This window comes from Sinohyriopsis cumingii, chromosome 16 (assembly GCF_028554795.1).
Source record: "Sinohyriopsis cumingii isolate HCF-2022 chromosome 16, ASM2855479v2, whole genome shotgun sequence".
Taxonomy (NCBI): domain Eukaryota; kingdom Metazoa; phylum Mollusca; class Bivalvia; order Unionida; family Unionidae; genus Sinohyriopsis; species Sinohyriopsis cumingii.
The window spans coordinates 14634698-14657718 of NC_142976.1; the positions used below are offsets into that span (position 1 = coordinate 14634698).

A 23021-nucleotide genomic window follows, 5' to 3' on the forward strand; every position below is an offset into this window, starting at 1 on the left:
GGGAAATATGCTGTAGGCAACTCTTTTCCCTCCTTCAAACCTACAAAATCTGCTCAAGTATCAGTGTCACTGATTTCAGGATTTGTACAAGACTCATTTATTCAGTTTCCAAGATTATTGAATGCACACATACTGGAAAGACTTAAACATCAAAATTTCAAATTGCTAATTTAGATAAGTCATCATCTAAGTATATTTGAAGTTGTTATATGCACTGTTCCTTTCAGAAATGAGATACTTAAGGGATTTTTGGTTGCTGCATCTTATTTTTTATCACCCTTAATTCCAAGCATTTACTAGGTAGCCAACAGAACAGAACACTTTTACTAATTTTATCAGCAAAGCATGCTTCTAGAAGACATGGAATATAAACATCTTCTCAAAATCAAGATTCTACAAGACTTTCCATGAAAAGGAGTTTTTCAGAAAGATGATGAAATTTTGTGTATGTGAGTTCCATTGTAGTTCAAACATTGGTGTATGGCTCAAGAAGTTATTATGCAAAATTATACCAATCCAAGGTCAAAATATGACTGCAAATACTAAAACTAGAAAATCTTCTAACAACTTACTCAGATTATTCAGCTAACTCTTTTGCATTTTGCTGTTAGGCAGGTGTCAGCCAGGTGAGTGATCTTATGCCACATGGGTCTCTTATAAATTTGTATATTTCCATATTCATTATAAACAACATGGTAATATTTTGCAATTATCAGTTTTAAACTATATGCTTATTTTCTTAGTTTCATTTTTTAATAGCGGGACATCACTGGTTTTAATGAGGATCAGTATGACTACCTGATGCATCAACTAGAACTCTTCAAAGCCCTCAGCTATGTAAGTTCTTAATTTCATTACTAGAGGAAAAAGCATATTCAGCTACTGTGAACTGGAAAAAATATGGCATTTGCTTAAATAGGAATGTAATTATTAGGCATAGATAGAAATGTAATTGCTAGGTCAGGACTTGTCCTTCTTATGGGTGCAGGGCTATCAATACTTGATATTGATATAAATGTAATTATTAGGCCCAGACTTGTCCTTCATATGGGTTCAAGGCTAGCAATATTATGTATAGACAGAATTGTAATTGCTAGGTCAGGACTTGGCTTTCTTATGGGTTCAAAGGCTATCAATACTGGGTATAGATAGAAAGGCAATTCTTAGGCCATGATTTGTTCTTACGGGTTCAAGATATAGAAAAAAATTTAATTTCTAGTTCTTATAGGTGCAAGGTTGGCAATAATAGGCATAGATAGAAATGTAATTGCTCATCCAGAACTTGTAGTTCTTATGGATGCAGGGCTGGCAATACTATGTACAGATAGAAATGTAATTGCTCTGTCATTCACTTGTAATTGTTATGGGTGCAAATACTCAGATTATCATCAGTAAGAAATAAATGATGATAATACCCATAGATATAATATCAAAGCACATAAACCACAATTCTGGCCCATGTTTAGATATTACTCCATACCCATTTAATCTTACAGGCTTGACCTGGCATTAAGTACAGATGTTCAGTCTGTATTTCTATCACACACCCAGATTGGAACTGTTTAAATATTTTGTCCCTGCACTGATATCCCTAGATGCACCAGATATAACTTTTATAAGTTCCAAGTTGTTTTTCATTTCATTCACATTTTAAAGCTGAAAATATTTAAAAAGTAGAAAATATGGGGTATACTGCATTTATGTTTTGTCCTATGTCATGGACAAGAGTAAGTTTGATATAGCTTATGACTGCATCTCAGCTTGATAGCCTTCTGTGCCATGTTAAAACATATTCCTTCTGCCATCTCTATAACAAAATACATATTAGGACATTTTATATATGTAACCGTTGAAGTGAAGATTATAATCTGTGTCTATATTCCATCTTAAATTTCATTACCTGGATAAACAAAAGCATTTGACTTGTGACTTTCTCATAGTCTTATCAAATCGCAGAGTCTATAACGTACATTAAATTTCATCATCTAAATAAACAGAAATGTTTGTCATGGCCACTTTCTCCTAGCTGGAGCAAAGAGCAGAGACTATAACAATAGTTCCCAACCTTTTCAGGCCATTACTCTAAAAAGTATTTTTTCTATGCCTCATGATTCTGTTCCACATTTTCATGAGTGCTGCCACCCTCAAAAATTTTTTTTGGGCAATCCTCTGTGACCCTCCAGAATAGCCTCATGACTGTCATGACCTGAGAGTTGGGAACCACTGGTTTATAATTATCTATGATAAATTTCATTATATGGATGAGCACAAGAGTTAGAGATTGCCCGTTTGCCCTAGCTTGACTAATGACAAAAAACCAAATCAATATAGTGTGTAGATTTGTAATTGAATATCCATCATCACCATGGTAATTCATGTAAGTTAACAAAAATACCAGTGTTACCAAATGGACCTAGAGCATGTATATTGGCTATTCACTTTTTAAAATTAACTATTTCTTACCCAAAATGTACAGGGTCGAAATGATTATGCAATCCATGCCATAACAAGGGAGTATGGTTATCTGACATGGGAAGACTCATTCCTTTGTGTCACATCTGATCTCCTTCCTGATGCCATAAGGGCCAAGTACTGTGAGCTGATTATAGGTAACTTCTTTTTGAGTTTTTAAATGTCATCATTTAATTGACCAGAGCACTGGACAGATGACTTTAACACTATTCAACATTTAATTGACCAGATCGCTGAACAGATGACTTTAACACTATTCACCATTTAATTGATCAGAGCACAGGTTAGATGACTTTAACACTAGTTACCATTTAATTAATCAGAGTACTGGACAGATGACTTTAACACTATTCAACATTTAATTGACCAGAGTACTGGACAGATGACTTTAACACTATTCAACATTTAATTGACCAGAGCACTGGATAGATGACTTTAACACTACTCACCATTTAATTGACCAGAGCACTGGACAGATGACTTTAACACTATTCACCATTTAATTGATCAGAGCACTGGACAGATGACTTTAACACTAGTTACCATTTAATTGACCAGAATACTGGACACATGACTTTAACACTATTCACCATTTAATTGATCAGAGCACAGGTTAGATGACTTTAACACTATTCAACATTTAATTGACCAGAGCACTGGACAGATGACTTTAACACTACTCACCATTTAATTGACCAGAGCACTGGACAGATGACTTTAAGACTATTCACCATTTAATTGACCAGTGCACTGGACAGATGACTTTAACACTAGTTACCATTTAATTGACCAGAATACTGGACACATGACTTTAACACTAGACATCATTTAATTGACCAGAGCACTGGACAGATGGCTTTAACACTTCATGGTCATATGAAGCGAATATGAGTTCCTTTCCCTGGGTATCTGACTTGATGGCTATGAAACATGAATAAGCCAGGGTCCTTACTCTGGGTATCCAAATTGGTGATCATGAAACATGAATAAATTACAGTTCCTTTCCCTGGGTATCCAACTTAGTGGTTATGAAACATGAATAAATTACATAAATTTGTAAAACATGAATAAATTACATACATTTCTAAAACATGGAAATTACACTACACTTTATAATTCTCCATTATCTGTTATGAGTCATTGTGATAGTAGTAGTAATGATGATGATGATGATGATGGTGATGATGATAAGTTGAAGAAAAAAATAGAAGGAGAACATATCATTTAAAAATGAAGTTAAAGAGACCAGATTTGCTTTAAATTAATATATTTTTTAGATTTAATAATTCTAGTCTTCTTTTAATCCTTTGGCAGGACTTTTTGTTGATGTTGGAAATAACTATTCACTTCTAGACAACCCAAATATCTGCTTCGTCTATGAATATGTTGGATCCAAGGATTCAGAGAGAGAACAAAGTCAATGTGTAAGTTTCACAGGAAATTAAGCACATTTTAGGTACATGGGTACTTGGTAATTTTGCATGCATTAAGTCCACAGTACATGTATTCAAGGGATTACTTTTGATTATATCCACAATACTTCCAGTCATAGGACACTCCAGTTGACTATTGTGTATTCATTTATTTTTATGGTTATCATTTGTCATGGTTTCAATAAAATTGTCAATTTTTTCTTGGTACTTAAACTTGTGGATTGTGGAAGGTGGCCTCTTATTTTTACAGAAGGATGCTTTTTTGTTGGGTCTTTAAATGTGTGACCTTGAGCAACAACAAAGTCCATGAAAAATCTTATCCTGCATAGAATAGTGAAATCATAGTAGTTTGCATTCATTTGGTCTGTGTATATTATCAGTGATGTTTTTGAGTATAAAGTTCTAATGTGAAACTAATTTTATTTCCCTTGGCTTTAAGTCTGAGTTTGCTAATATTTCTAGGAATCAGTCAAATTGTTGCTTCAAAGATAAACATTACCCACTTCTAAGAAATGTCTTTCAGATTATATCTGCAAAGTGGAATTTCTGAATTAGTAATGTCAATGTAATAGCAGATGAAAATGCTAAAATATACAGTTTCCTGTATACACTGTGCCTCTTTTCTGTGCTGTATAAGGTGATAATTGACATTAAACCAGATCCTGTAAAATGTATTTGGGATCCAGTGAAGACATTTTAGCATGTAGTAGTCAAACATGGATGCAATTCAGAATTTTGTATCATTTTCATATAAACTTGGAGTAATCAAAAGTACCCTACATATATTTATATAAAAAACTGCCTTCCTTAATTACTATGCCTGCTTAATGGAACAACAACTTCTGCATATTTAGTATTGGTAACACAATGTTCAAATTGTTTTCTGCATGAACATAATGACACTGTGAGTGGCAATTTTTAAAAAGAGAACATTTTCACCATTGTGGTATGATGTGTTTTGTTGTTGTAGTAGATAATGTAGAAAGATTGTCAGCTATGGATTTAACTCTGACAGTGCTTATATATGCATGCTTTCCTTTCTGGCATTAGGTTGTGCAGGAGTCCTCTACTTGCAATGGCTTACAGGTAGGGGACTTAACTCTGAATAGAATATTTTGTTCACTATTGTTCCATGCTGCTCATACTTTGCAGTCTTCTTCTCTGTGAGATATATATCCAGACACCTTTCTAGCCAGATGAGATCACATGTGATATTTATGACTCAGCTGGTGGAAGGTTTGACCTGTTATATTATTGTACTTAAGGTAAAATCCCAATACAGCTGCATATCTTTTACATTTCCATACAGATACATATCCTATTTTACATTTCCATACAGCTACATATCCTATTTACATTTCCATATAACTACATATCCTGATTACATTTCCATACAGATACATATCCTAATTTTGCATTTCCATACAGCTACATATCCTATTTACATTTCCATACAGCTACATATCCTAATTTTACATTTCCATACAGTTGCATATCTTCTTTTACATTTCCATACAGCTACATATCCTATTTACATTCCATATAGCTACATATCCTGATTACATTTCCATACAGCTACATATCCTAATTTTACATTTCCATACAGTTGCATATCTTCTTTTACATTTCCATACAGTTGCATATCTTATTTACATTTCCATACAGATACATATCTTATTTACATTTCCATACAGCTACATATCCTAATTTTACATTTCCATACAGCTACATATCCTATTTACATTTCCATACAGATACATATCCTAATTTTACATTTCCATACAGATATATATCCTAATTTTACATTTCCATACAGTTGCATATCTTCTTTTACATTTCCATACAGTTGCATATCTTATTTACATTTCCATACAGATACATATCTTATTTACATTTCCATACAGCTACATATCCTAATTTTACATTTCCATACAGCTACATATCTTATTTACATTTCCATACAGATACATATCCTAATTTTACATTTCCATACAGATATATATCCTAATTTTACATTTCCATACAGTTGCATGTCTTCTTTTACATTTCCATAAAGTTGCATATCTTATTTACATTTCCATACAGATACATATCTTATTTACATTTCCATACAGATATATATTCTAATTTTACATTTCCATACAGTTGCATATCTTCTTTTACATTTCCATACAGTTGCATATCTTATTTACATTTCCATACAGATACATATCTTATTTACATTTCCATACAGATATATATTCTAATTTTACATTTCCATACAGCTACATATCCCATTTTACGTTTCCTCCAATAGCTAATTAAAATTGAGGGTATTTAATTTAGAGAAACAAATATTTATCATTTTCCAGCTGAGGTTGATGTTCAGTCTTCATTTCCAGCTGAGGTTGATGTTCAGTCTTTACCATCTTTACTGGCAGGGTTTTATAGCTTGTGTTTTTATTTTATCTTTCAACTGAATCATACTTGTGACAGAACCAGAACATCAAACCACTAGATTACAAAATTTTTGCAGTAAATTGGTTTCTAAATAAGGAGATTTTTGGTCAATATAAATTTTATGTGGTTTAAGGGGATTGAAAACAAAACATTTGCCATAATATGTATTCCATACTATAATAATGAGTTTTGAACATGAATGGCATTCTGATGACAATGTTTTCATAAAAAGTAAGTAACAGTATTGCCAATTAAATGAAAATTGATGAAGACCTCTTTATCTCATATTTTATTGCAAAGATTTTATATTATATCCACAAACATTTTTATTTTTCCTGATAAGATCCATGACTGGTGACAACTGATGACATTCATTACAATTATTAAGATTTTCCCTTTTCAGACTGTCAGTAGTTTCTGGTCCAGTTTTTCTCTTGAATCATTTGTATTTCGAAATTAATGGAGAAAGTCCTCTCTGTATGAGTATTAGAATGTGGCAATGACAAAACAACCATACTTAACCTGCAAAGGAATTCAAATTTTATTTTTTCTAGCCTGCTGACTGCTCGTCAGTACTTCTCCAAGCTAAGTTAACCCTGAGGAGAAAGTTACTGAACTGGACTTGAGATTCATTCCTCAGCCTCGTATTTCTTAATTGGTGGGGCTTTCTTTAGCTTTGGGAGAAAGCACACAATTCAGCATTTACATAAACTGAACTAAACAATTATATGAACTGACCATAAATATTCCACTTAAAACATCTTGAACATCACAATAGCAATAAGGCAAGACAAAATATTAAAATACTTGCTCAAGTGTTTCTGCTGAAATCATTTTTGGGTCGGTCACATTTCGTCTCACCTTTGCCAATGGTCAGCCAATATTAATCAAAGAGTCAAGAGCCGTCTTGAACACTCTTTAATCCCTTTATCATGTATAACACCTCAAAAAGCATTTGGCTTTAAACTGTCCAGATTACACCAATAAGGCTATCAATTAATAGCATGATGTTGTATAATCATGTTAGACTTCCTGTTAAGCCAGACATCATTGCACTGCTTAAAGAGTTCCAGTCCCCATTAGATTGGTTCTGACCAGATACTATAATGTATGTATACAACACACAAAAATAACTTTTAAAAAAAATCCTATTTTTTAATCATTTAATGTTAGAAGGCAGTAGACTTCAACTTAACTGCATGTGTGGTAGATGGCCTTTAAAATGGTATTTTTGTCCTTCTGCTGGTAGAATCACATGTGTACTGCAAGAAACATCCCATTATTTTTATTTGCTCATGAACATAAGACTGGATACAATGCTGAATGACATAATTCACTTGTCAGTTATGGCCCCTGATTTCCTGTTTCTATTCATGTAGTGCTTTGCTCTAAGTGCTGTGCAGTGTTTAAGGTTAACATTATTTATAGAATTTTTGTTGTGCTTTCTTAGCAAACCTGCAAAAATATTAGGACATTTACTTTAAATGTGATGTGATGACAGATACAGGTTCAGGCACCTGTTTCTCATTGACAAGTTAACTTCGCTGCTTTAGTTTTGAAGTTAAATATACTGTATATCCTTGCTTATAAGTTGAATCAAACTGCACACATCAAAGATCCTGATCTGCAATAGCATAATGTGCCTGCAGATCAGGGTCTATGTTGTTTGTTCCACTGATTACTCCTTACAGACTGTTTAAATCCAGATCTGTCAGCCCATTATGCAATGACAAATTTGGGTCTGTGCAGTTTGCTATTGGTCTCAACTTGTAAGCAAGTACATACAGTACATCTTATTACATTTTGTAAGATTCCTGCCCCTTTTACTGTCTACTCCCAATGCATTTTTCTCAATAAACAGTTTCAGACATCATATTTTTTTAGTTTCTTCCTACATATCAACATCAGTCATTTTTTCAAAGATTTGGTTGAGGGGAAAGGAGTATTTTGCAGTATCTTCACTGAAAGGTCTTATTGTTTTTGTATCAGTCACTATGACTGCCATGAACTACAGTATTGATTACTAATTATACAAATGTTCAATATTGAATTTTAGCTTTTTAGCACTTTAAAATATTTTTGTCCTTTTCAGAAGACTTTGAAAATCATTTGTGAAAATATTGCTTATTGACTTCTAGTGAGTGTCTTCAAGAGTTCATTATGTGACTAAACTAAACTACAGATTACCAACAAGTACCAAATTGTTAAAATGTTTGGTCAGTAAGGGTATTAATTAATCTGAGTCAGTTATCTTTCAGGTTTTTTTAAAATCAAATTGTTTATATATTATTTTCAAAAGGACACATCGTTGTGCAAAACCCTTACTAAATTTAACGACTTGACAATTAGAAAAGAGTTAACACTTGGAAAAGCATCTCTAACTAACAGTGCTTGGCATGGTTGTGCAGTGATGGACATGCAGTTTTTGTTATTAATGTCTTTACGTGTCTTTCTAATGCATACAATGTAGAACCACTGTCATAACATTGATTGCTGCTAAGGCAGATAATGAACATAAACAACTGTAAGATTTACCTTTTTTATTGAAAATTAATTATCAGATGCACTTATTCACTGAAACATGCTATAAGGTGTCTATTCTAATATAAAACCCTGACAACACTCCTTTATGAAAATGGCAGAACAGTAATCTCCCCATCAACTCCCTCCACCACCATGTGAGATCTTGGGTAAATGGCCAGTTTATTTTTCAATTTAATAGATTTCCTTTTAAGTTCTGTCTTGTCAACAAACTGCAAAGAAAACCATTGGCTGAATCAGTGTAAAATTTGCTCAGATATTTCTTACAAATATTTTTATATTATTTGCTACTGTCAAATTTTTACATTTTTTAAATTCAAGTAAATTAATTCATGACTTACAATAGGAAGTCAGTCTCCTGAACAAGCACAGGTGTCAATTACTAACTCAACAAGCCCTAAACAACTAAACGTGTCAATCACTAAATCATCAATGCCAAATTGTGCTGAAATGTTGAGTCAGCATTGTAGATGACCTGATAATATTTTTAAATGATTTTGATGAGAATATTTGAATAACTTTTATGACTGTTGAGTGTAATTTGATCAGCAAAGAAAGAGGCAGGAATGCCTCCATTCTTTTTACCTCAACACACTATTATTCCTTTGTGGATGATGCCTTCAGTTTACCACACCTGGAGGCAAAAGATATGGGAACAGTAAAGGAGAGGGATAAATATAGTTCAGAAACTAAAGGACAGGGATAAATATAGTTCAGAAACTAAAGGACAGGGATAAATATAGTTCAGAATTTCAAAACTGACAAACAAATCACATATCTTTCATCAAATTGCCAAGTAAGGTGTTTTAGCTTCATTTCAGCCTATTAGAGAAATGTAATATAATTTTCTTCATGTAATTCATATAGATCATATTTCTATGTTATTCTTTTTTTTCTTTCCTTTGGAATTGGAAACCAAATAAATTTTAAATAATATTCTCAAAAATGTGTAGCAATTTTCCAAATGCAAAGAAGAGTGAATCAAAATATGGCAGATGGTAAAATCCACTGTTTAAGTTTAGAATTTCCACATGACTCTTCTTTAATAGCTAGGGAGTAACATAGTACTCATTGTGTACAATTTTATAATAGCTAGGGAAAAAAATTATCATTATGTACAATTTTGTAATAGCTAGTAACATAATTCTCATTGTGTATATGACTATCCCAGAACACCAGACTCACAAGTATTTTCATTTTGTGTGGAACATACACATGTAATTATCTGTTTTTATCCGTCATCCCACTCATAAAAAATTATTTAACTGCCCTTAAACCTGAATGAAGTATCACTTGCATTTTAAGACATATTTCACATGGATGTTTGCCATTGCTTGCATAGTTAAATTCCTTTTTGCCATTGCCTGCATAGGTACATGCCTTCTTGCTATTGCCTGCATAGTTACATGCCTCTTTGCCATTGCCTGCAAAGTTAAATTCCTCTTTGGAATAACCTGCACAGAATTATATTCTTGCTTCACATTTTTCTTACTTCTTCTTTTCAATGTCGATATATTATTTCCTAAGTGCTTGATAAGCCTTTTGTGTGGAATGACTTGTTCTGTTTATTTGTAATGTCGAACATGCTGAGTTCCTTTTTATAAATAATTTTGAATAGCGTTGTGTGACAGTTCAAATGTAAGATACTTGACCTTATTACATTACATTAAGTCAATTGTATTACCAACATGATGCTGTACAGTATTGAAACAACTTCATTTATATTTGCCTGAGAACAATCACAAGGTATAAAACCTAATTAATTTATGTACTTACATGTATGTCAGATCCAGCTGCAGACATCATAGATCCAGATCTGCCATCACATAATGCATAGGCAAACTGGGTCTTGCATTATTTTTTATACTGATTAGTCCAGATAAACAAGATAGACCCAGATCTGCCATCACATGATGTATAGGCAAACTGGGTCTTGCATTATTTGTTATACTGATTAGTCCCAATAAACAAGATAGACCCAGATCTGCCATCACATGATGCACAGGCAAACTGGGTCTTGCATTATTTTTTATACTGTTTAGTCCCATCAAACAAGATAGACCTATATCTGACATCACATGATGTACAGCCAAACTGGGTATTGCATTATTTGTTATACTGATTAGTCCCAGCAAACAAGATAGACCCAGATCTGCCATCACATGACACACAGGCAAACTGGGTCCTGCATTATTTGTTATACTGATCAGTCCCAACAAACAAGATAGACCCAGATCTGCCATCACATGATGCACAGGCAAACTGGGTCTTGCATTATTTGTTATACTGATTAGTCCCAACAAACAAGATAGACCCAGATCTGACATCACATGATGAATATGCAAACTGGGTCTTCATTATTTGTTATATTGATTAGTCCCAACAAACAAGATAGACCCAGATCTGCCATCACATGATGCACAGGCAAACTGGGTCTTGCATTATTTGTTATACTGATTAGTCCCAACAAACAAGATAGACCCAGATCTGACATCACATGATGTATATGCAAACTGGGTCTTCATTATTTGTTATATTGATTAGTCCCAACAAACAAGATAGACCCAGATCTGCCATCACATGATGCACAGGCAAACTGGGTCTTGCATTATTTTTTATACAGATTAGTCCCAACAAACAAGATAGACCCAGATCTGCCATCACATGATGCACAGGCAAACTGGGTCTTGCATTATTTTTTATACAGATTAGTCCCAACAAACAAGATAGATCCAGATCTGCCATCACATGATGCACAGGCAAACTGGGTCTTGCATTATTTGTTATGCTGATTAGTCCCAACAAAAACGATCGACCCAGATCTGCCATCACATGATGCATAGGCAAACTGGGTCTTGCATTATTTGTTATACTGATTAGTACCAACAAACAAGATAGACCCACATCTGCCATCACATGATGCATAGCCAAACTGGGTCTTGCATTATTAGTTATATTGATTAGTCCCAACAAACAACATAGACCCAGATCTGCTGGCTCGTTGTGTAATGGTAGATATGAGTCTGTGTTTTTAATATTTGGATCAACTTATATGCAAGCATACAGTACCAGAAGAACTGTCGGTTTCATATAGTTTACATGTTTACCCATTTCATGATGATTTTAAAAGCTAGAAAAGTCAATAATGTTTTTAATTCCAGAATGAATCATTCACATGGATCAGTAAAACTGTTATTGTATTTTTCTGTCGGAATGCCTAAGCAGATTGACTCTTTTCCATTTTTTTAGGTGGTCAAGGATCTTGTCACAATATTCCCAGTACTGCGAGATTGGGTGGCGGACTTTCTGAAATGCAACTGCCAAATGATAGCATCTGAGATAGGACACAATCTCTTAATTGAGCAGGTAATGTTTACTGTGTGTTTGCAACAAGTTGACTGCCCGGTGGCCTTAGTGGTTAGAGCATCCACCTCATATGAAGTAGGTTGCAGGTTCAAACTTTGACTGCGTCATACCAAAGACTAAAAAAATGGTACGAACAGCTGCCTCACTTGGTGCTCAGCATTAAGATGTTAATGTTAGGACTGGTCGGCCTGATGTCAGAATAATGTGACTGGACAGGACACGATGCTACATGTGTGTGGCATGATACCCTAGTGCTAGACATCACTATAAACTGCCACACTGCAAACATCAAAGTGATATGACTGAAAAATTGTTAAAGTTAAGTAAAAAATGCAAATCACACACCTGGAACAAGTTAAGAATGAATGGTTTGTACTAATTTTAAAACGGAATAGCAACTTAATTTGGAATGACTTTTTCAGGACTTTTTCTATGGGGGGAGGGGTTGATTTTGATAATAGTAGTTTTGCCTAATGGTTTTCTTCCATGAATTAAAGTTTAAAAGTATTTACAGGCGAAATGAATGCATGCAGACTGGACAGACATATGCTTCCAAAGCATGCATTTGTGAGAACTAAAACAGTGCAAAGTATCTGGCCATAAGTTATAACTTCCACAAAATCCATAGACTTGACTTATACGGAGAAAAAGAATTAGCAATTAAACAAGTAGTTAAAATTGAATCATGTATAGAGTACATTAGTTTCAAGAACTTTTCCCTGGGTAAATTTGCCCAAAATATGAGAAGGTATGCAATTAACAAGACTTAATTTGATGATAAAATATCCTTAGTTTTTGTAAAGTTCACAGTATATGATAGAGTTGCTTTTGGAAGGTTTAGTGTTTGTCTTGTTAGTGCATCCCTTAAAATATTTAATCATTTTAACCCAACAAATTTCATTTATTTAAAATCATTTTATTTTCTTGTAAAGTAGAATAAAAGTTTTTTAATTTCAAATATAAATCTGAAGATATGAGTAGCAATAAATGTTGTGGACTGTTTTCAGGCTGGGAATTAATGGTCTCATCATTTAGTTTATTCAAGATAAGTTTTAAGAAATTATGCTACACTGTCTTGATCTTACAGGCTTTTTACTATTTGCAGGTGTTGAGACTGCTGCAGTACCTTGTGAAGTTTGGCTACTATAGTGATATTGAGGATGTGAGACACCTGTTGACTCCCCTTCTCTGTCAGCTGGATGGAAGGCATGATGCCCCATTTCCCAAAGACAAAGCAAAAGGTTGGCAATCTTTCACTTTTAACTATATTTTTATTCATCTCATATTTCATGATTTGATTCTAGATTGCCTGAGTGACTCTTTTTTTAAAACAAAACAGTTTCAGCCAACACAATAAAATGAGCCATTTGTTTCCTGCTATTCTAGGTAGGGTGGTATACTGTATGGAGAATTATGGAAGAGCTGACTACAATGACCAGATGACCAGATGACCACAACTGACACCTTATTATTCAAGTTAGCAGAATTGACCAGAGATATTTTTGTCATCTCCTAATGTATTGATTGCTTCTATGCTGACAAATCCATCTTATTTCCTAAACTAAGTCTTGACTTGCTAATAATGATTTGCGAGACTTAATAACTTGTACATGCTTACTATATCACTAATGACACTTACAAAATATATATATATATATGAAATAAATGTATTTTAAGTGCACAGACGTTTCAAAGATTATATCTGCCCATGCGTATGAAGAGAAGAACTTGGGAACTGTGGATGAAATTCAATGAAAATTTGAATAATTTTATTGAGGATGATATGAGAAATAAAACTGATCAAATTTTGGGGTTTGTTTATCAAGTTGCTTCTGAGTTTTGCCTTATTTAACAAGTATAAACTTTAACACAATGTGCACCACCAGAAATGATGTTGCTTATACAAGGTTTTTTCTTCCTTTTCCCAAGTGTCTTCTGGTATATACAGTGCTGTTTATACATATAAATATTCTTTGTGAATGATGTTAGGGTTTACAGTTGTTACTTCATGTTTATTTAGTAATGCAATGATAGTCAAATGTAAATTATTCTGCATTTCTTAACTAAATTCAACTTTGCAAGAAAGATGTGAGGCTGTCAATGAATTGAAACAATTTCAAATTCTACCTCATCCGACCCACCCACCCCATCAACTAGTGAGTCCTAACATACATCTGACAACTATTTATATGTAATACATTAACAGTGTGCATACTGTTTCACACAATGTAATACATTAACATTGTGCATACTGTATCACACAATGTAATACATTAACATTGTGCATTCTGTATCACACAATGTAATACATTAACAGTGTGCATACTGTATCACACAATGTAATACATTAACATTGTGCATACTGTATCACACAATGTAATACAATAACAGTGTGCATACTGTATCACACAATGTAATACATTAACATTGTGCATACTGTATCACACAGTGTAATACAATAACTGTGCATACTGTACCACACAATGTAATACATTAACAGTGTGCATACTGTATCACACAATGTAATACATTAACAGTGTGCGTACTGTACCACACAATGTAATACATTAACAGTTTGCATACTGTATCACACAATGTAATACATTAACAGTGTGCATACTGTATCACACAATGTAATACATTAACAGTGTGCATACTGTATCACACAATGTAAGACAATTACAGTGTTCATACTGTACCACACTCAGCTTGTTATCATTTTTTTTTTGTTGCTGTGTCTTTCACCTCTTGCTCAGTTTGTAAGACATGTCTTTGGGTGAATTCCAGTATATCTGAAAAAATAGCTCAGACATCTTTAGGAAATGGTTGTGATATTGTATTCTACTGTTCCATATATGAACATGATAAACAAAATTGGATAATGCAAATGGATGTATATACTGTACATAAACAAAAGGAGCTACAATGACTATGGAACTGTTCAGTGGCATGTAAAGTTCAAAAAATGTTTCTTTAAAAAAATGTTGGAGAGTTGAGGCTCTTACTTAGGTATCTTGTATAATGGCACCAGAATCAGTGACCTGTCTCATGCGACACAGTACCAGACTCATGGAGGTTTCATGTAAAAGTACTGGACAGGTCTATCATCAGTTGACCCTGGTACTGATCTGGTGACACCACATCACTAGATGTCAGGTACATGTCTTATAACATCACTGAATGCCTGGAAATAACCATGTCCCAGCATGGCCAGATCCTCAGCCTAGTGCACTGCACACTCAGCAGCTCAGTTGTTACAGGAATTGCAGTCAGTGTCTTTGTGTTTGAAGGTTCATTCTTACCACCACCATTTTTTTTCTCAACCCAACCATCACCAGAAGACTCAGACTTTTGTACATTGGTACAAGAGATTGTCAGGATTTTGCACCTGAGTTATGTCCCTCTCCACTTACTACATCACTGGCCACTTATAATGTTCCTGCATCTATTGATTAGTGAAGAAATACCAGCCACCATTCAGACAACTGGTAGAGTTGCTGACATACTATATTGCTTCGAGAGACAGCTTCAGGTTTCAAGTGACAACAGGTCTTTATTTTCACATTGAAAGCTCCAATAAGATTTTAACCTCAATGCTTATAAGTCACATACTGGTTTTTCACATGAAAGTCCATTCTGTGAACAGGAACCTTGTGGACTTGGGAATGTTAAAACTTTCCTCAGTACATACATACTAAAGTCCTTCCTATATGCCCAACAGCTGGTTTGGAATGTTGTGGCAAGTTTCCATGCCTGATGCCTGTTTTTAGCAGTATGAGTACAGCCTAGGCCCTTTCACTGAGAACCCCATTGATGGACATGCTTGGAGTCAGTCTCTCTTATGGCACATATCACAAGAGAGCAACTCTACACTACTTTCAAATGCCATAGATGTGTCTGTTAATCCACCGCATGCAGAAAGATTTATCTTGCTCTACAAGTGTGCTTTCTTGAAATATCACTATGAAGGCTACCTCAGATTACAATCACTTTCTTCCAACCTTCTTTTCCATGAACAGATCCAAGAGGTCAGAAAACAGTCTGCCAGATAGGGGAACTATTCACAGGTCCAGTGACACCAGACTCAGCCCATTTCCAATTAATAATATCAGAGAAATAGGAAGTATCCCCCTAAAGAATGTCAAACAGGGAAACCATCTTTCAAGCCCTTTCCCATGATGAGAACAGTTTCCAAGGGCCATAGATGACCAGACATGATGCATGTATCAACAAGAACCCAGTTTCTCTCCCTGACAGACTGAATTGATGTCCTTTACAGACATCTCAGTGCCTCAGAATGGCAGCGATTCTGCACTCATGACCAGTGGGTGTTGCAACTTTTCTCAGTGAGCCTCCAGATCATGTTTAGTGCCCCATCCCCATTGACAATGGCTCCCTTAGCAATATGCCTACGAAGAGATCCATTCAAAACGTATGTTCTGTAGCAAAAAATAAACACTCTTCTTACATAAAAGCAAATAGAAATTGTTCACAATGCAATCTCACCAGGACTTTACTTCAGAATGTTCTTTGTTGCCAGAGCTGATGATAAGCTTTGTCCAGTCATAGGTCTAAGCTTCTCTTATGCGCTTCATTTGGGCAATATGACTTAGAGTGAAGACATAAAGACTGGTTCTCAGTGTGATTCTGGACAGCAACTTCACACGCAGCCTAGACCTGCAAGATGCTTATCTCCACAACTCCAATCACAAGTCTTCTTGGAAATTCCTGAAGTTCACATTTAGAGATGTGGCATACCAATTCAGGGAACTAACATTCGGTCTGAAAATCAGTCCCTTCTGAACCACCTGTATGTCCATGACTTTCCAATTACCAGGATGACGTTCTTTAAATTCTATATCAAGACATGAAATTCATTGTTTCACTTTTGCTTCACGGTGGATTCCTTGTCAACAAAGACAGATCTGGACTCATTCCATCCAAATTCCACCCACTGAGTATGAAGTTCAAAAACCACTTGTATTGAATCTATATCCCTCATTCCTTAAAATCATTTCATTGGTGTCTACCATTTGCTCAGAGAATTGAATTTCAGCCTGTGAATTTCTTTGCCTCTTTGGCCTAATTTCAGCAGTGGATCTCTTTGTACAGTGCTGCCTGTTCAGAAGACCACTGCAAATTATATTTTCTATCCCAGTGGCAGCTGAAACTTTGTCCACTAGACAAGGTGATCCCAATTTTGGTCCACACAGGCCTCCTATTGCAGAATCTACAAAGATGCAAGAAAGACAGGCAGTAGTGTCCACCTGTGGTCCTTCTTTCAAGAAGTCAGTGGGGTTTGACCCTCTAAAAGTACTTATTATACATGTCTCCCAGACATAAAGGCAGTTATGAATGCCTTTTTAATTGTGGCAGGAAACACTGTGTGGAAAGGGTGTTCTCATTTCTATCTTACAACTTGACTGTTATATCAGAAGGCAGAGGGGAACCATGTTCCCAGACCATTGCCCTGTCATTTTCATGTTGTCAGCATCAGCATAAACCACATTGAATTCTACTACGTCTTGGACAGTAGAATTTGGTACCATGAAAAATATTGTACCTTGGTATACTGCAGCATTTCTGAACATACCTGGATATATACCATAGTATACCACAATTACATTAGGGACCAACAATTTAATGTTCTGAGTTAGAGGTCTGACAGTATTTTAAAGAAAAATCCATCTGTTAATGGCTGGAAAATATATCTTGCTCTGATTTATAACAAAATAACACTATATTATATCCATTATATTATTTGAAGAACAAAATTATCGTGAGATAACAGAAGAAAATCTTTGCTCAAAAGAAAATCACAGCCCCACTCCAATAAATTGGTCAGAACTTTATAGTAGGTGAATTTGATATGTGCATGTTAATTGATGTGTAAGTTGTGATCCAAGCACTAAGTAAATTGAGTTAATTTAGCTTACACTTTAGCTGACACACCTTTAAAAGACATTATGCTGACATTAATGGCTATTGATAGAAATAGGAAATGTTGATGCTAAAGCCTACAGTTTACCTGCTACACTATTGATATAATAGGCAGGGAAACTTTGAGTTGGATGCCAACATCCAGGCAAGATATTTATCAAAAAGAGCCAGCAAAAATAAAACCCACTGACAGAATAAATGAGAAAAACATTTTATTGGAGTTGAGAATTTACATAAAATTTAATCAGAAAACATCTACTTTCCTGAAAATCTAGGGTGATTTGCAGTCTTACAAAGGAGTACATGTCTTTAACATATTAACAGAAGCCAGAAAAGAAATTGAAAAATGACATTTAGTTTTGTTTTCTCATCCAAAATGTTTACAAAATTTTGACTTGAACCAGATAACTTTCACAACTAAAGTTACAATGAGAAATTACCATGGTATGTACCATTAGAAATAATACTGAGGTAAACTGATATACTGGTAATATTGTGCACCTGTAATGGGCAGGTTGAATGTCTAAGCAGACTCTATCCCAATTAAATCTGTCAGTTCATGCCAAATGGTCCATTCACCCTCATACCTGCCAGACCTTTACATGTCACACAGAATGTTTGACTTATTTTTATTCCTTTACCCATTCACATGGTTGTATCTATAAGAACATAATTTCCAGTAAATCTTGTGAGATAATAGAGACCTTTTCTGACACCACAATTTTTACCTGTAACTGTAGCCTGTTAAACAGTAAACACATATGATTAGCATAACATTCATTCTTAATGCTCGTAGAAAAAAGGGTACATTTCTACAGTAAATTGTCATAATAGATGCAATTAAACGGTTAAGACCATCATAGGGTAACAACCTCCACTCCACAGATAACATAATTGACTTACATAGTTAGGGTGATTTTGTATTTGCTTGTCCTATCAGCATTGCTCAACTCAAGTGGGGAGGGGAAAAAATCAGTGAATGACCAATTAATCTGGTAAGGATACAGTAGAGATTCTTGGGAATATCATGTCTTCTCCCCACCCACTCAAACTCTGATTGCATGTTTTCCATTTGAATCCTTTTTTGCAGGACCTGCCTGCCTGGCATGTATCAAACAATACTTCCAAGTGAAATGGTTCTCCATACATTAATCATATGCTGTTGGGGTTTGCACCAAGACAAGGAAATCCCAGTTAAGGGGTTACATTAGTTGTCTCCCCATGAATCTGTTGAGTGCATGCATGCCAGGGGAGACAAATGAATGTAACCCATGACTGGTATTTCCTTGCCTAGGTATGAACATCAACAAAGACTATTTTTCTCACAGTTTTTTCATTCAAATTAGAATAACCCAACACTTTCACAATATAGTTAGCAGATTCAGCACACAGAGTATTCATCAGATACTATTATTTTCTCACACTTTTTATTTCTTTTTTTATATAAGTCATCTGGTCTTATAATGTTTTATGAAAATCTACATAAGTATCTGAGTAGAATCTATCCATATCTGCCACTCTTAGAACAGAAATAAAAAGTAGTTTTAATCTTGTAACATGTTGTAAGTATTGCACGATCAGCATTTCAAGCCACATACTATTGTTTGTAAACCCATACATACATATGATTATGTTGATGAGGGCAGTGGTGACCTGTCCAAGTTCTGCACATGAGAAAAACAAGCATTTTATATTATTATTATAGTATCTCATGTAGTTGATTGATGTCATATGAAAATAACAACATGTAATTGGTATTTTGGTAAGGATACATTTTAACTTTGAACAGAGATATTTGGAAAACTTCAGTGGCAGCCAGTGACATGATACTGGGAACACAGCTCATTAATGAAGTGTATAATGAATGTAGTATATGTGTTGGACTATTCATGTAGAATTATAGATCAGTATTATTCTAATATATAATTCACCTTTACTTTGGAAGAGGTGAAAATGTATGTTACATACTGGTGTTGAATTGATATTGATTATAAAATTACCACAATATTGTAATGACCCCTCAAACACAAAATCAGATGAAGACCATGTGAGGAAATATCCACTTAATGATTTTCTTTTAAATTTATATTATCTGTCCTAGAAAAATGGCAAGTGTGGACTGGTGAATCAATCACTCCAGTTGGTATATGGACTGGTGAATCAATCACTCCAATTGGTATGTGGACTGGTGAATCAATTACTCCAGTTGGTATGTGGACTGGTGAATCAATCACTCCAATTGGTATATGGACTGGTGAATCAATCACTCCAATTGGTATGTGGACTGGTGAATCAATCACTCCAATTGGTATGTGGACTGGTGAATCAATCACTCCAATTGGTATGTGGACTGGTGAATCAATCACTCCAATTGGTATGTGGACTGGTGAATCAATCACTCCAATTGGTATGTGGACTGGTGAATCAATCACTCCGATTGGTATATGGACTGGTGAATCAATCACTCCAGTTGGTATGTGCACAAATTTTCATTTTGCAGTTGTTCTGATTCAGCTGGGACGGATTGGAGATATTTGACAAAGTTTGACGAAAGCTGGTTTGATGTAACATATTTCTGGTTGTTACCATATTTGTGGTTGTTGTTGAGAGATCTCAGTTTGGATTTTTGTGGCCAGTAATGTGTATAGTCTGTGTTCTGTTTGTTTCTGACGTAAATATTTTCTCATGTTTGAGTTTTTGTAATATGTTTTGAAGTGAACTTGGGCAAGTTTATTTTCACAGCCTTCTTGACATTAAGGTTCACAGCTAACTTGCCCCATCTTGTGCCCATAAAAATCCATTACTTATATGTCCCAGGTGCATTCACATGGGTTTCATGGTCAAGGTAGATTGAATGGTCAGGTCTCAAAAATAACCAGCATGTTTGTTCTTATAAAATTGATATATACAGGACACTATCTGAAAATAGGGGAAACTTTAACAGACATTCTTGGATTTTCATTCTTTGTATTTTTTATGTCCTTCCCTGTCCTTGTCTTTGTCTGTCTCACATTAAACTCGAAATATTCAAAATTTAGTTCACAGTCTTGATTTAATGAGACACTTGATGTTTCTGTATTTTTAACCCTTACCCATACCCCAAAGTGCAAGATATTGTCAAACCATAAAGTGTTTAATAAAGTTGATGGTGTGTTAGGGCTCAGCATCAAGGATTCCAACAGTTTATTCATGTGTCAGCACTGATGGCTTTAGCAGTTTAAGGTTAAATACAACGCTTTCATCTATGAGCTCTACCAAATAGCTACATTTCACTATCTAAAGGGAGACCATTCTTGTCTGACTTCTATCTTTGGCAATTTTACAACTTTTTATCAATAGTGTGGTTGGGTAAATGTTAAGAAAAAATGTTTGGCTAAAACATTTTGTTTTGCTATAAGACTTCTTGTTATGTGCAGTTGTTACTTGCTGTTCAGACCTCCAATATAGCTGTGTTGGTGGCTGTCTTGAAAATCTGGTTATTGTTTCTTCTTCTGAACAGGTGTTTCTATTCACATTTGTTTTTCACTGAAAGACTTCTTATGATGCATAACTGGTCCTAAGTAAAAATGGCACTAATCAAATCTCCATCATGGCTGCCATTTTAAAAATCTTGTTATTGTTTCTCCTTAATGGATTGACATGGGGTTTTCACTAAATAACTTCTTATGGTATGTGGCTGGTAAATCTGACTGCTGTATTGAAACTCTTGATATTGGAACTTCTGAACTGATGATCATAGCAATGTGGGACTTTTGATGATCATAGCAATGTGGGACTTTCAATGATCATAGCAATGTGGGACTTTTGATGATATGTTGCTGGCCCTAAATGTAAATGGTGTTTATTAAACCTCCAACATTCCCAACATCATGGCCATTTTGAAAATCTTATCATTTCTTCTCCAAAACATATGATGGAGTTTTGACTGGAGGACTTCTTATGATATCTAGTTCTTCCTAAATGTAAATGGTGCTTTTCAAACCTCCATCGTGATAGCCACCATGCAGCAGTCTAAAAAATCTTTGTTACTGCTACTTGTCATTAAAAGGAGGATGAATCAACTTAGGGTTTTCATGAAAACACTTCTCACTATATATAGACGTTCCTGAAGACAACGGTTATGTTAATATTACCTCCCAAATTTGCAACATTAGTTGTTGTGGGCCAGAAGAGAGATTTGACACACATCAAATAGTTTTCTTTTGCAGTCCAATATTTGATATAGAATCCTAATATCACAGTTATTTCCATCAGAATCATTCTGCCATTTTGATGTTCAGAATCATTTTATTGTCATTTTTAAACTAATATTGGTTAATAGGAATATTACATTGATGCTGGGCCCTCACAATGTTTCATTTTTACTGTAACACTTGTTCATTTTTGCTTATGTCAGGTTACTCAAAAGAGAGTCAAAAAGCAGTCACACAATATCGGACATCTGGGAGATTTGAAAAGAGTAAGGAAACAGAGACCATTGTCAAAGCCAAATATCAGTAAGCCACCTGTATTCTATTAAATTTCAGTTTTGTAGGTTTACATTTTTGGGAGTTAGGATTTTCTCAATTTTACATTAGCCTTCATAAGGTATTGCATCTTTCTAATCCAATTTTGATGTAGCTTAATATTTGTTTTTTAATTTTTCCATTACATTTTTAATTTCTCACTTGGTACCTATTTCATGTTCCCATTAAAGTCTTGAATACAATTGCCTGTAGTGAACCTTTATTTATAGCAATAACTTAACCAGTACAGTGTACTTAAGGATAATGTGACTGGGTGGGGCATCATGCTACATGTCTGCAACATGATGCCCCAGTGCTAGACATC

General features: G+C 34.6%; 1 protein-coding gene across 1 annotated transcript in view; it reads left to right on the forward strand.

Annotated features, from left to right (window-relative positions):
• The window catches only part of LOC149779970 (inositol 1,4,5-trisphosphate-gated calcium channel ITPR2-like), a 290413-nt gene that overhangs the window by 108950 nt on the left and 158442 nt on the right, over positions 1-23021 (forward strand). Inside the window, exons 22-27 of the mRNA XM_089936693.1 lie at positions 760-837; positions 2477-2609; positions 3787-3896; positions 12135-12251; positions 13357-13492; positions 22588-22687. Of these exons, the coding sequence (XP_089792819.1) occupies positions 760-837; positions 2477-2609; positions 3787-3896; positions 12135-12251; positions 13357-13492; positions 22588-22687 (674 nt within the window). The remainder of the gene's footprint in view (positions 1-759; positions 838-2476; positions 2610-3786; positions 3897-12134; positions 12252-13356; positions 13493-22587; positions 22688-23021) is intronic.